At 37.7% G+C, this 13,147-nt stretch overlaps 1 protein-coding gene across 2 annotated transcripts in view; it reads right to left on the minus strand.

Annotated features, from left to right (window-relative positions):
• The window catches only part of IFT88 (intraflagellar transport 88), a 134,894-nt gene that overhangs the window by 90,152 nt on the left and 31,595 nt on the right, over positions 1-13,147 (minus strand). For both annotated transcript variants that reach the window (XM_011951333.1, XM_011951334.1), the window contains 6 exons: positions 9,473-9,563; positions 8,594-8,698; positions 7,256-7,358; positions 6,431-6,545; positions 4,097-4,325; positions 1,562-1,632 (listed from right to left, as the gene is read on the minus strand). In XM_011951333.1, the coding sequence (XP_011806723.1) occupies positions 1,562-1,632; positions 4,097-4,325; positions 6,431-6,545; positions 7,256-7,358; positions 8,594-8,698; positions 9,473-9,563 (714 nt within the window). The remainder of the gene's footprint in view (positions 1-1,561; positions 1,633-4,096; positions 4,326-6,430; positions 6,546-7,255; positions 7,359-8,593; positions 8,699-9,472; positions 9,564-13,147) is intronic.

Below are 13,147 nucleotides of genomic sequence, written 5' to 3' on the forward strand. Positions count from 1 at the left end.
ATGGTCTCCATCTCCTGACCTCGTGATCCGCCCATCTCGGCCTCCCAAAGTGCTGGGATTACAGGCTTGAGCCACTGCGCCCGGCCACCAACAATGATTCTTAATGAACACTTGGACATTTCTGAATTATGAGACCCTGGATCTTAAGTATTCTGTTTTAGCTGGCTTTCTGGATACTACTCCAGCAGAGGAAGGAGACACTCCACCTTGCCACTGCCAGATGAAGGTGGAAATCCAGCCCCTGCCACATGGCTTCCGTTAACACCCAGAAAAGGCAGGGGGGTCCTTGTATCTGTTGGGCAGGATGGGAGTTCTTGCTTCCCAAATAGTCCATCCTACTAACATCACGATGGGAGGGCTCTGCTACAACTGGGTGACAGTTAAAGCCCTGACGCTCCACTAAGCCTCCTCTGACAGGACCCAAGGAGAAAGGATTCGGGGGTGCATCAGTACTGCTGGAAAGGGATGGAATTCCAGGCTCCCCACATGTCATCCACTGACATCAGAGGAATGGAACAGCCTTTAGGGGTTAAAGTCTTAGCTCCCCACTTGGCCTTTTCTGACACCACCCCAGTTGTACTTTTAATTCCACCCCCCAATCTCCAGGGAAGGGAGAAAGGCTGCAGACTGAGTTCAATCACCAATGGCCAATGATAAAAACCAGTCATGCCTACCTACATCATGAAATCTCCATAAAAACCCTAAATGACGCAGTTCAGAGAGTTTCCAGGTTGATGAACACACGGAAGTGCTGGAAGGGTGGTGCACCCAGACAGTGCATAGAAGCTCTGCACTACTTCCCCCATATTCTGCCCTATGCACTTCTTCCATTTGATTGTCTCTGAGTTGTATCCTTTGTAATAAAGTGGTAAGTATAAATAAAGTATTTTCCTGAGTTTCGTGAGCTCTTCTAGAAAACTACTGACCCTGAGGAGGGGGTAGCAGGAGCCCTCCATTCACAGCAGGTCAGTCAGGAGTTCAGGCTTACAACTGGCATCTGTAGTTAGGAACAGGGAGCAGTATTGTGGGACTAAGCCCTTGGTGTCCAGGGAGTTGGATAATTGGTTGTTGGTGTGAGAAAAACCACACATTTGGTGTCAGAAGTGTTGTAAGTAGAAACAGGTTGTAGTACCATATTAGAGGAAGGAAGAAACAAAATAAATAGAATTTTGTCTATGAGAGCTAATACTTAATTGTGAGGCAGGATAAAAAAAACATAAAGACATCATTTTTGAAATAAAGGTAAGATAAACAAATCTCCAATAATGTACCAAATGCAGAGGGAAACAACTGACAGAATAACAGATTGAGTGAGATTAGCACGAGCACTGATTATTCTGAATGAGAAAAGAGAACCAGTAAGTACGAAAATGAAATAATAGCACTATTCAAGAAATATATTGAATATAACAAGTTCTGTAAGAAATAGTATGCACATTCAACCCTTTTATAAAAATTAAAACTAAATCATTTTGTTTCAAATATTAAGTATCTTAATACAAAACATTAAATATTTTAAATAATGTAATTAATAACTACATTATTAAGTTTAAAATATTACCTTTCACATTCCATTTGCCTGAGGTGATCGTTTTTTATAGCTTCAGTTACTAAGTTAGTATGAGGATCATCCTGGTAAAATAAAATGAAAGAAAAAAAGAATAATTCAGAAGTAAACAGCAAGAACTTAATTTTTGTTTTGTTTTGTTTTGAGATACAGCCTCACTCTATTGCCCAGGCTGGAGTGCAGTGGCATGATCATGGCTCAACGCAGTCTTCACCTCCCTGGGCTCAGGTGATCCTCCCACCTCAGCCTCCCAAGTAGCTGGGACTACAGGGGCATGCCATGATGCCTGGCTAACTTTTGTATTTTTTATAGAGATGGGGTTTCCCCATTTTGCCCAGGCTGGTCTTCAATTCCTGGGCTCAAGCAATCTGCTCACCTCAGCCTTTCAAAGTATTGGGATTACAGGCATAAGCCACCATGTCCAGCCAAGAACTTGAACTTCCAATAAGCCTCCCCAGTAATTAGTTTTAAAAAATAGAGAGTAAATTAATCCTTCTATTTTCCCTTATGTAAATTAGAACTTTCTTTTTTCATATTTCTGATGACCAATCACATTCCCCATTGAACTAACCTAGAGTCTAAGACGCTGATAAAAGGATCCGGATGGAAAGACCAGGACCAAGCACACAGAAGCTGTGGCTGTTAGTACAAATATGTAGTACTCATTCTAAACTCAAATATAAATGCTTCAATCATCAATTACTTAGTATGATCCGTATCTCTACTCCCCATTAAAAACACAGATGATTTCTACAACATACATTTTTTCTCAATATGAAAATAATATATAATAATTAACATTTGCCCAGCACCTAACTGTCTTCTATGTGCTCCATGTTTTTGTTTGGTTAGTTTTGTTTTGAGACAGTCTTGCTCTGTTGCCCAGAATGGAACACTGTGGCACGATCATGGGTCACTGCAGCCTCAACCTGAGCCTAGCTCAAGCCATCTTCCCACTCAGCTTCTCGAGTAGGTGGGACTATAGACATGCGCCACCACGCCTGGCTAATTTTTTATTTTTTTATTTGTTATTTTACTTTTGAGACAAGGTCTCATTCTGTCATCCAGGCTGGAGGACAGTGTTGTGATCACAACCCTTGACCTCCCTGGGCTTAGATGATCCTCCCACCTCAGCCTCCAGAGTAGCTGGGACTACAGGTGCACACCACCATGGCTGGCTAACTTTTTATATTTTTGAGACAAGGTCTTACTCTGTCACCCAAGCTAGTGTGCAGGGGTGTGATCACAGCTCAAGCAGCTCACTGTAGCCTTGACCTCCGCAGGCTCAGGTGATCCTCCCACCACAGCCTCCCAAGTAGCTGGGACTACAGGAGTGCAACATCAAGCTCGGCTAATTTTCATATTTTTTTGTAGAGTTTCGCCATGTTGCACAGGCTGGTCTTGAACTCCCAGACTCAAGCAATCCTCCCACCTCGGCCTCCCAAAGTGCTGGCATTACAGGTATGCACCACTGTGCCCAGCCGCCAGCTACTATTTTAAGCATTTCACATGCATTAACTCATTTAATCCTCACCTATAATCCTCACCCTAACCCTATAAGATAGGTTATAATAGTTAGTCCCATTACATATATAGAAGAACTGAGGCACAGGGAGAGTAAGAGCTGAGTAGTAGAGCCAAGGCATCTGGCTTCAGAGCCTGTACTCTTTAGCCACTTGCTACACTACCCTTATCATCTTTTTTTTTTTTTTTGAGATGGAGTTTTGCTCTTGTCACCAAGGCTGGAGTGTAGTGGCACAATCTCGGCTCACTGCAACCTCCACCTCCCAAGTTCAAGCAATTCTTCTGCCTCAGCCTCCCAAAAGTGCTGGGATTACAGGCATGAGCCACCACGCCCGGCCTTCACTCTTGATAAATTTAGTACATGGTTGAGGTTCCCTCTGCTCCAGAATGGCTCTTAATAGGTGAAATAAGGATTTGGAGGTTTCTTGGTCAAGATATTACCCTTGGCCGGCCTCACACCTGTAATCCCAGCACTTTGGGAAGTGGAGGTAGGTGGATCACATGAAGCCAGGAGTTCTAGACCAGCCTGGGCAACATGGCAAAACCCCTTCTCTACTAAAAATAAAAAACTTAGCCAGGCATGGTGGCACATGCCTGTAATCCCAGCTACTCAGGAGGCTGAGGCATGAGAATTGCCGGAGCCTGGGAGGCAGAGATTGCAGTGAACTGAGATGGCGCCACTGCACTCCAGCCTGGAAGGCAGGCTCTCTGTCTCAAAAAAAAAAAAAAAAAAGATATGCTTAATGCATGACATGGAATCTTCTTTTTTAATGATTTTTTTAACTAAAATTGTGCAGTCTGTTTTAACCATAATCTCTACCCCACTTCAATAGAGTCTCATTCTCAACCCAATTTAAATAACACATGAAATACATCAATAATAAAACGCATTGGTACAGGCCTGGGAGAAACCCAAGAAGTCATCTATTCCAGCTTTCTCATTCTGAAAACAGAAAAGTACAGATAACTGGAAAGTGGCTACAGAAATGTCTTTTTCCTACTCACGCTTGGTGAAATATATTTATCTTCATCAATTTCTAATGGAACAGCAATCAACTTTTGGAATGCTTTCTTCATTTTTTCTCGGTCTCCAACAGCAAAATAACAGATAGTGAGGTTGTAGCCTGCCTTCAGATTTGGTGCCATGCTCATTATATGCTCATATGAATTAATAGCATCCGAATACTGACCAGCCTGAATAAATGTAACTCCAATGTTCTGCATTATTTTAATCCTAAAAGAAAAAGACATGGATTAGCTTTAAAATTTTTAACTCTTTAGTATGGCATTCAAGTCATTCCACAAAGAGCTTTCTTTTTTCCTCTCCCACTTTACTTTTTTGTTTTGCTAAAGCATTACTGATAAAAGCTTTATATACATACCATAAAGTTCACTCATTTTAAGTATATGATTCAATAATTATTGCTGTATTTATATAGTTGTGGAACTATAACCACATCTCTATTTTAATTTGTTTCCATTACCCTAAAAATAAAACCTGTGCCCATTAACAGTCATTCCCCATTCTTATCCCCAGCCCTAGGTAACCATTCGTCTTTTTTTTTTTTTTTTTTTAAGACAGGGTCTCCCTGTGTCACTCAGGCTGGAATGCAGTGGTATGATCTCTGCTCACTGAAACCTCCGAATCCTGGGTTCAAGCAATTCTCCGACCTCAGCCTCCTGAGTAGCTGGGATTACAGGCACACGCCACCATGCACAGCTAATTTTTGTATTTTTACTAGAGACAGGGTTTCATCATAGTGGTCAGGCCGGTCTGGAACTCCCTACCTCAGGTGATTCGCTCACCTCAGCTTCCCAAAGTGCTGGGATTATAGGCATGAGGCACCGTGCCCGGCCCATTAGTCTATTTTCTGTCTCTCTGTCTCTTCTAGACATTGTATATAAATGGAGTCATACAATTCGTGATATTTTGTCTTGCTTCTTTCACTTGGCATAATTTTTTGAGATTCTTCCATTTTGTAGCATGTATCAGTACTTCATTCCTTTTTTTGTCAAACAGCATTTCATAGTATGAATACACACCGTATTTTATTTATACATTACCTACTCGGTAGACATTTGTCTTGTTTCTACTTTTTGGCTGTTAGGAATAATTTTGTTATGAACGTTTGTGTAAAAGCCTTTGTGACAATCTGTATTTTCATTTCTCTACATGGTAAATTTGTGTTTAACTTTTTTAGCTAACTGCCTATTTTCCGTAGTACCATTTGACATCTCCAGTGAATTAGGTTTCTAATTTCTCTAAATATTCACCAAAACTTGTTATTGTTTCTTTGATTGGAGCCATTCTAATGGATGTGATCCCACCTTATTTCTAAACACTCTTCAATATAATCCCTCTATTTCAACTCAATTAGTTTATTCATAATTCTCTGATCAGATCATAAAGACTATTACTTCCTGGCCTTTTTCTCAGATGTTATCCCTTCTCTCTTCCTAAATAGCCAATATCAAGTATGCCTCCTTCATAAAGCCTTTCTTGACCATTCTTGTTCTCAATAATTATTTCTTCCACTGAATTATTATAGCACCCATTGTCTTGATTGTTGATTATGAAGCACTTAATATATGTTACTCAATACTATTTTTTTTCTAAAATGCTCGAATCCCTGGTCTCACCTGGCTTAAAAGTACTTAAAGGGCATGGTGTTCTGTAAATTAGATAATATTTGCTAATGATAATGAAATATTATGTAAAATTCAAAAACAAATTATCGTAAAACGTGGTATTGCAAATAAATTAACTTTCACAGAGAAACTGTACCATGCCTAGGGGAAATTATGATCAGTAAATATCCTGGAAACTTCCTATGTCCCCACAGTTATCTCTAGACCATAAGAGAACTTGCTGTTTCTCCTCCTGAATATCATAAGAATAGAAAATATCCCCGCTTCCCCCTCTTCTAAGACTGAGAAGTAATCCTTACTATTTCATTCTCAAGCTACAGCAAGAACATAAGGGGGGCTTAATTTCTAGCCTTGTATTGATATGTTTGATACGTTCTGGAGGACTGCTCTTATGATTTGGTGTCCGCATTAAGTTATATAAGGGTAGTAATGGCCTTCAGGGTTAACCCCTTTATTGGTCACTTAGCTTAGTTTTATTTCATATGATCACATGCAATGCTTTAACCTTTAACTTGTCATAACAAAAATGTGTACAAGTAGTAAGAAGGGAATAGATCAAAATACTACACATATAAATCTCACGTACAAACACTTCAAAATGTTCAACCCACTGAAAACAGGTCAGAAGAGTTATCTTGTTTTAGAAAAACACTTATATTTTACAATTATTATCTACTGTTATAAACTTACCTCATTTGCTTATTGACACTTGGAACTTGGTCTAATGCCATTCGGTAGAATTTAATGGCTTTGGAATAATTTCTTTGCTTTAAATAGATATTTCCCATATTCATTTTCAATATTCCTAATTTAAAAAAATTTAATGAATGTATAATATTCTCATTTTTCCACTCTTTCTGATATTTTAGATGACTTTTAATTCATATTCTCTGAAGCATTTCTCAGTTATGAAGTCTCAGACATTATCTAAAATTCTAACTTTAAAACAGTTATACCTTTCAAACTTATATCCTGTGAAGAAATGAAACTTAAGACAGATTCCTGAAACTACGGCTAGAAAACAACTGATTTACATTATTGTGCTTTACATTATTGTGTATTCGTCTAAGAAAATATGGAACTTAAAGACATTTAAAAGTTAGACTCAAGAATGCCACATACATTTTAATAATATTAAAGGAAATGACATTCTAATAAACATTAATACTGGTACCAAAAAATTACACAATATAAATGCTAAATATAAACTATAATCTCTTGGGGATAAATTTATATAAGGAAAAGCACATTCTATGAGGATGCCATGGCTCATTCTACTTGTGATAACAGGATACATTTGTTTGTTTAATATTAGGCAGTATACCTCATACTAACTATATTTCTTCATCTGTAAGGATTTTTATACAAATAGCATGTTTAAACAGGATACCCCTATCATAAATACTGATTTGCTGAGAGCATAGATCATTTCATTTTAAGGAAGCATATGAGGAGACATAAATTAATGCTATGAAATAATTACATCTACTGGAAAAACTGATTATGTACACCTACCTGCATTGCTAAACATCTTATTTTTCACTATAACTTGATATGTGTTAAGTGCTTCGGCATACATTTCATTAACTGAATACTGACTGGCCAAATTGAAAAGAACCTAAGGAAGAAAATATTATAGAAAAGACACATAAGGACCACTTTAGGCCCCTTTCACCTATAATCTTTCTAGAGATTAAAATTGTATAACAAAGTTAGCTACTTATATCAAGCTACTCAGCCAATTATGAAATTAAGTAAACAAAAGAATTATCTTGCATTACAAATGAACACTAAGAAAGGAAGAGCTGTCCTCTAAATTTCACCTTAATTTTCTATGTATTCTATTTAATTTAGTAGTATTTGCCATCTATTAATCTCTGGAAGACCTATAAAAAATAAATATGTATCATTAACGCTGCTGGTGATCAAAGAAATAAGCAAGATCGTGAACTAAATTAAATTCTCTTTGTAAATATAAATTAAACATGTGGAAATATCTTAAACCTTAAAGTCTATCAGAAGAATTTGTATAGTAAGCTCTATATACTAAATTACAATTTAAGTAATTAACTTACAGTAAATTATGTTCCTAAAGGTAAAAAATGATTATCATAAATTATCTCTGAAAGATTTCCTGGAATCTTAAGAATATCAGCTATAAACAATAAGCATCTAACATTTCAAAATTTCAAACGCCCTTTTTTCCTGTGTTTAGTATACGAAAACTTTACCCACTGAAAATACGCCCTTTCAAACAGAAGTGCAAACATTAAGGAGATGTCTTTTCAGAATTAAATAAATGTTGCTAGAAATTAGAGGCATTAGATTTTTTTTCCCCACTACCCTCAAAGAACATTATCTTATATGCCTAGTTTGAAGTTCTTGAAAATCACTGACCGAAAAGTCTACATTACAATCTCATCAAAATAACCACCTTGATAGAGCATAAAAATTAGTGCTCTTCAAACAGAGCCACTGGATGGTAGGTTTACAGGTACTTACTAAGTTATCAAAATATATACATATTTTTTAATAAGCAGAGACAAGGTCTCACTCTGTTGCCCAGGCTGGTCGCAAACTTCTGAGCTCAAGTAATTCTCCCACCTTCACCTCCCAAAGTGTTAGGATTACAGGTGTGAGCCACTGCACCCAGCCCAAAATAACTAGTTAAATAAATAAAAGAGCTCTTTGCACAAAACAAAGAGTGTTTCAGGAAGTAAAGATTATTATTAATCTAATTCTGAGCACCTGAACACCAGTAAGATTTCAAAAATAAAAGAAAAAAGACTCTGGAACCCATTAACCGTAGTCAAAATTTTATTTAAAAATTGTCTTATATATTTCAATACCTACTGAGTAAGTTAAATCCAAATTGATATTTTCTGGAGTTGTAACTTGTTCTCGCTGTCTCACCAGGACTCTCTCTTTTCTTCCCGCATCTTTTGCTTTTTCTAAGGCCTGAAATCAGATTTATACCTTGTAACTTCCTTTGACTGTTCATCAACTTTCATGCATTTGAGAAATATCTACATAAAGGCTGGATGAATTCATTTTCTATCCTCAGATTCCTCAGGACACCCCTCTGTGCTCTCACCAGAAAATTCCCTTGGAAAGGGACTTTTTTTTTCCCAGAATGACAAAAAAAAAAAGCACCAGTTCTATGAGTAATAAAAGTAGCTTTTTAAAGTGAACATTTCTTTCTAATGGTATTCATTAATCCAATAACTAATGGAAATTATATGATATGACAATCAAAGTAACATGAACAAAGCAAATTAAAAGAAAAGATTGATATTTAAAAAGCAATGTTGGATTCCCAAAAAGCAAACTATAATTTTTTAGTTTACTTAGGAAAAAATATTCGACAGTAGTGAGGCTTCAAGAAGAAAACAGCCCTTGGTACTGTGGGTGGCTTCTGGTAGCTACACCTTTCAGCAGCACATTGCTGTCGAATCCAATAGTCCACCTGGCTGCCAAGTTAAGTGTACCAACACATTAGAATTTTTTTCCCTACTGAAAAGATCAATGTCAAAAATTACAAAATCAGCCAATTATTTTGACATTCAAATTTATGAAACTGAGTTACAATTCCTGGTTCTCAAAATAATTGCTTCTTATCCTAAGACCAGTCAATGGCAAACAAAAATATTTGTCTGTACATATGGTGTATGTATAAAAGCAGACATACATCTATAAATGCTTCATAATCTTGAATCTTGTTTATGAACTTACCAATTTTAAGTCTCCACAACTACTGGCAATACAGCTTTCTTCTACCAACTCATTTACTTCCTTCTCTAATTGCTTTATTTTTTCTTCTGGGCTATTAAAGACAAAAGCAGGTACAATTTAAATCATTCAACCTCTAACAATCTATACTAAAATTTATTTTATTTTATTTTACAGACAAGGTCTCACTTGGTTGCCCAGGCTGGAGTGTAGTGGCACAATCATAGCTCACTGCAGCCTGAAGTCTTGACTCCTGGGCTCAGGTGATCTCCTCCCACCTCAGCCGCTCAAGTAGCTAGGACTACAGGTGCATGCCAGCATACATGAATAATTTTGTTTTTGTTTTTTTGTAGAGACAGAGTCTCCTCATCTTGTCCAAGGAGACTGGTCTTAAACTCCAGGCCTCAAGCAATCCTCCCTCCTCAGCCTCCCAAAGTGCTGGGATTACAGGTTTGAGCCACGACACCAGCCTAATTTACTTTCAACATTGAATGATGTGCATTTAAACTTTAAGAATAGGTTATACATAAGACAAATGTATACATGGTATTAAAGAGCAAATGTACTGTTTTTAACAACTACACCATGTAATTATTCATAACAGTAAAATTATAACAACAGTCAAGATAGGTAACATGGCTGGGCGTGGTGGCTCCTGCCTGTAATCCCAGCACTTTGGGATGCTGAGGCGGGTGGATCACTTGAGGTCAGGAGTTTGAGACCAGCCTGGCCAACATGGTGAAACCCTGTCTCTACTAAAAAACACAAAAATTAGCCGGGTGTTGTGGCAGGCACCTACAATCCCAGCTACTTGGGAGGCTAAGGCAGGAGAATATCGCTTGAACCTGGGAGGTAGAGGTTGCAGTGAGCGATATTGCACCACTGCACTCCATACTCCAGCCAGGGTGACAGAGCAAGACTCTGTCTCAAAAAAATAAATAAATAAAAATAAAAAGACAGGTTCTTGCTATGTTGCCAAGGCTGGAATGCAGTGGCTATTCACAGGCACAATCATGATGTGCTACGGCTTGAACTCTTGAGCTTAAGCGATCTTTCTGCCTCAGCCTCCTGAGTAGTTGACACTGTAGGCGTGCACCACCATGCCTGGCCATAGAGAAAGTTTCTAATGAGGTGAAGAAGCATAAAAATCCTGGCTCTATTAATAGCAAATCAAGTATTCCCAAATCGGTTACCTTTCAAAATAACATTAATGTTGTTTTGCTACCACTTTCTTTTGGCAAAATACGACAATACTCTGAATACACATCAACGCCTAAATAAAATTTTACTACGGCTATATCAGAAGAGACAGTAGTTCTCTTAATTCTCTACAAACGGACTTTATAAACGTATACAGGCATAAACTGAACAGCATAACTTTCCCTATAAAATTATATTCCTTGGGTAAACCTGGGACTAAGACTACCAAGTTTATTAGGTTAGAAAGATCTGTTCTAACTGAGCAATACGCATAATAGATGGTAGTCTTATGAAGCCTACAGGAAGTATAGAATTCTATTTTCTAGTTGTCTGAAACACTTTAATGTATGTCTTAAATGTTGCTTAAATTCAAAATATCAACATAAAATTTTAAAGTTAAAAATCTGTAAGAGAACTTTATGAAGACACTGAAAGTAACTTACCCAGTCCCTATCAAATGCAAAAAAAATGCAATCTATATTCAGGCACTGTTGGCTACCTACCCACAAAGAGCCTGCCAGCCGCCCCTCTTCTTTGCATGCAGAATCTAAGCAAGTCAAGAGAATTGCATTCTCTTTCTCAAGTGTTTGGTTCAGCCACGAGCATCTGACGTATTCCACGCTGAGAAATGAAGGCACATGTTTCAGGTAGAGGGCTGCTAGAAAGATCTTCTTGGCTTTTTAAGAGACCTAAGACTAGGAACGTTCTGCCTCTAGACTCCATCAGTTACACGGAGATTTCAAACTCTCAACACTTTCTGGCAGCACAATGATCAGCAGGCGCTTGAGGAAAGCCAAGGGAACAACGAGAAGCTGGGCCAGGGGTGACGTTACTGAGCAGGTAAATTAATCACCCCAGAACTTCCTACTATGTGAGATCATAAATTTTCTTGTTAATTATGTATACAACTTTTTAAAAAATCTTTCTTTGAGACAGGGTCTTGCTCTGTTGCCCAGGCTGGGGTGCAGTGGTATGATCACAGCTTACCGCAGTCACCACCTCCTGGGCTCAAGCCATCCTCCCACCTCAGCCTTCTGAGTAGCTGGAACTACAGGTGTATGCTACCATACCTAGCTAATTTTTTAATTTTTTGTACAGACGGGGTCTCGCTATGTTGCCCAGGCTAGTCTTGAACTCCTGGGCTCAAGTGATCCTCTCACCTTGGCCTCCCAAAAGACTGAGATTATAGGCATGAGCCACCACACCTGGGCTGTGTCCTTTTTTTTTTCTTTTACTTTTTTTTAATTGAGATGGAGTCTTGCTGTGTTGCCCAGGCTGGAGTGCAGGGGTGCGATCTCGGCTCACTGCAAGCTCCGCCTCCCAGGTTCACGCCATTCTCCTGCCTCAGCCTCCTGAGTAGCTGGGACTACAAGCACCCGCCACCGCACCCGGCTAATTTTTTGTATTTTTATTAGAGATGGGGTTTCACCATGTTAGCCAGGATATTCTCAATCTCCTGACCTCCTGATCCGCCCGCCTCAGCCTCCCACAGTGCTAGATTACAAGTGTAAGCCACCACACCTGGCCTCTTTAAAAAAAAAAAAAAAAAAAAAAAAATGTTTTCTGTTATCAGCAGCTGAAAGGACCATAAATGACATAATATTTAAATAAAAAATGCTCTTATTAGCAAATATGTTGTCATTAATTAAGATAAAGTGATTTTCTATAGAGGTTCCTTGTTAGTCAAAAATGGAAATTATATAATTTACACAAAAGCCTAAATATTGGGTTTAAGAATTACAATTTAAATTTAAAAAAAAGAAAAGAAACAAACAAAAAAAAGAATTACAATTTAAAAATATATATTCTATAGAAGCAAAACAGTATAGTGATTAATTCCAGTTCTAGTTCCAGAGCTTGTGCTGGAATTAGAAAAACTGGGTTTGAATCTCAGCCTTGTCATTTATTAGCTTTAGAAAGTTAAGACAGTTGGGCTTCAGTTCCCCTCTTTATGAACTAGTGAGAGTAATAGCTCTGTTTTCATAGGGAAGGTACTTGGAAAGGTGCCTGGCACACAGCAAAGACTCAGTTAATGTTAGCTTTTATTACTATTTGTAAAATGTATACATTAAGGTTCTTAGATATCAGCAGATGTACATAATTAAATGTATACCATACCTTTTTGGCTACTGTCTAGCTGCTAGCACAAAATTAATTTTGTTCTATAAAAAATTAAATTTTTCAATAATATGACAAAGTAATTTCATATGTGTTCTCTTAATTTTTTCCCTTGAAATGTCCTCTCAAAATAATCATATCTTATAACATTTACAACCCCATTTGGCTGTCAAGAGACTCAATACTGGCCCTGATAAAAAATTAGACCATATCTTCAAGTCAAAAAATATCACCATAAAACTGCACAGAATACATATGGCTATTCTTTTTTTTTTTTTTTTAATACTTTAAGTTCTAGGGTACATGTGCATAACGTGCAAGTTTGTTACATATGTATATTTGTGCCATGTTGGTGTGCTG

Source organism: Colobus angolensis, unplaced genomic scaffold, assembly GCF_000951035.1.
Source record: "Colobus angolensis palliatus isolate OR3802 unplaced genomic scaffold, Cang.pa_1.0 Scaffold318, whole genome shotgun sequence".
Classification (NCBI taxonomy): domain Eukaryota; kingdom Metazoa; phylum Chordata; class Mammalia; order Primates; family Cercopithecidae; genus Colobus; species Colobus angolensis.